Source organism: Cyprinodon variegatus, unplaced genomic scaffold, assembly GCF_000732505.1.
Source record: "Cyprinodon variegatus isolate N-32 unplaced genomic scaffold, C_variegatus-1.0 Scaffold119, whole genome shotgun sequence".
Taxonomy (NCBI): Eukaryota; Metazoa; Chordata; class Actinopteri; order Cyprinodontiformes; family Cyprinodontidae; genus Cyprinodon; species Cyprinodon variegatus.
This window is the reverse complement of record NW_015150572.1, coordinates 792,399-794,552: the sequence shown is the minus strand read 5'-3', so window position 1 is coordinate 794,552 and position 2,154 is coordinate 792,399. Positions and strand designations below refer to the sequence as shown.

At 37.3% G+C, this 2,154-nt stretch overlaps 1 protein-coding gene across 1 annotated transcript in view; it reads left to right on the top strand.

Moving 5' to 3' along the window:
- The window catches only part of LOC107085261 (poly [ADP-ribose] polymerase 14-like), an 86,227-nt gene extending 84,278 nt beyond the window's left edge, over positions 1 to 1,949 (top strand). Inside the window, exon 12 of the mRNA XM_015375501.1 lies at positions 1,096 to 1,949. Coding sequence (XP_015230987.1) covers positions 1,096 to 1,382 — 287 coding nt within the window. The 3' untranslated portion in view covers positions 1,383 to 1,949. The remainder of the gene's footprint in view (positions 1 to 1,095) is intronic.
- The last annotated feature ends 205 nt before the right edge of the window (positions 1,950 to 2,154 follow it).

Sequence of the window (2,154 nt, the reverse complement as noted above, 5' to 3'; positions counted from 1 at the left end):
TACTTAAAATTCTATGTTTTTGATGAGCCTAAAGAATGTTATGTTATGACCATTTTAAGCAGTTTCTATCCGTTTCTCTTTTAAGATTCAGTTATATGTATAATAAAATTTTAGGATTCATCTCACATTGACATTTAAAATATTTTATATTGAACCACCTTTGCTCTAAATTTGATTGAAGTTCAAATTTCCCTTTGAAGAGTGTGGCTTATATAAATAGGGCTGTGTGGCAGGCCGTATTTATAGCTCAGATAATCAGGAAGTCATAGATTGTGTAATAAAGGTTCCAGAAAGCATGGTAATAAAAAAGGAAAGCAAGACCGTGCAAGACACTGCCTGTGTTCACCAGGCGGTGAACACAGGCAGTGGCAGCGGCCAGCTGGGTTCATGGGATCAGCTTGCAGCTGGTTTTCAGCTCAAAGCTTCTTTTTTGAAGAAGGATATAGTTTTTGTTGGCAGGAAAAACAGACCATGGTTCCTGGGATTGCACCACAGGTAATATGATGTCCAGCTGGAGTGTTGGGCCTCTCCTTGCATCAAACCAATGTCAAGTACAGGGGGAAGACATATTTGTGTGAACTGCTTACATACACTGTGTCCTAGTGGTGTGACATCAGCGGTATGGGCTTCGTGAAAGCACAGCCATAATCTAATGCCTAACATGAAAGTTGTATTTCTGAAACCGTAACAGCATCTTCAGTAGAGGTTCCAGTTATTCTGAAGGGTGATTTAACAGCTTTTCTCTGTTTATTCTGGTAGATTGATCGTTTGCAGAACATTCATCTACGTCGTGCTTACGAGGTACAAAAGAAACAAATATCGCAGAAGAACAAACATGAGGGGGGTGCAAATGAGAAGTTTCTGTATCATGGGACGACGCAGGACAACTGTAACTCTATCATGACAACTGGCTTCAACAGGCGCTTCTCTGGGCAAAATGGTAAAAAACCTTTTTATATGAAAGACTAAGAATTAAGTCCCAGATATTGACACTGAAAGCAAAAAGAAAAGAAAAACTCAGACAAAAGAGAAAATCTATTCAGCCATAAAGTTAGATATACTGCTTTTTGATATTTATTTTCTTATAACTTACAGCAACAGCATATGGAGAGGGAACCTACTTTGCTGTAGATGCCAGCTACTCCAGCCATCCCACCTACTCCAGGCCAGCTGCTGATGGTTCTCAGCTAATGTTTGTGGTCAGAGTCCTGGCAGGGGTCTACACTCTGGGCCAAAGCGGTATGAGGGTGCCTCCAGCTCGTGACGAACAGCACCCCCACTTACGTTATGATAGTGTGGTGGATAGAATGGACAGACCCAACATGTTTGTTGTGTTCCACGATAACCAGGCTTACCCAGACTACCTCATCACCTTCAAGTGATGGCACTCAATAGTTTCGATGCAGAAGGAAAAACAAGAGCAAAAGCAGGGAATGTCAAAAGAAGCTTTTTAGAATTGAAGAAATATCCAAAATAAACAGCTCATACTTAACAGAATCAATGATAAAGAAATATGGAGTTGGGTAAATATTTTAGTGTTGTAGATATAGAGTAAAAACAAGTAAATTCATAAATATAAACATATAATTGTTGCAAAGGGTTAAAAAATAAAATTCTATGGACAGGTAATTCTTAATCGGATGAAGGTGAAAAGTACCAGTTTGATTTTTAACTTCATAGTTTATTTTTGCATAAGCATGATCCATCAAGCAAACCAGAGAATCTTCTCAAAAAGTTTATTATATTTTCGGCACTTTAAGGGTTATATGGTAAGATCTTATATTTAGCTGTTTATTCCCTGACATCTAACATTGCCTGTTATATTTGAAGGGTGTTATGGTTTGAAATAATCTTAGACTTTTGATCTTTCAGCTAAAGAGATGTTTTTATGTTGAACTCCTGGAATTTCTGATCTCACTAAAAGTATTTTCGCAGAAATAAAACCATATTTCTCTCAACAGAACGAGTTGGTTATTTTTGAATTAATTTGTTACTACAAAGTCCTCTGCAACTTCACCTGACAGAATAAAATATACGTTGGGTAAAACAACAAAACATAATAGCTTAACATCTAATTTCAGTAATCACCATAGGACTAATAATGAATTTTCTTTCTAATTCTGAATGTGAAACTGCTTTAGTGAAGTGGAGTAG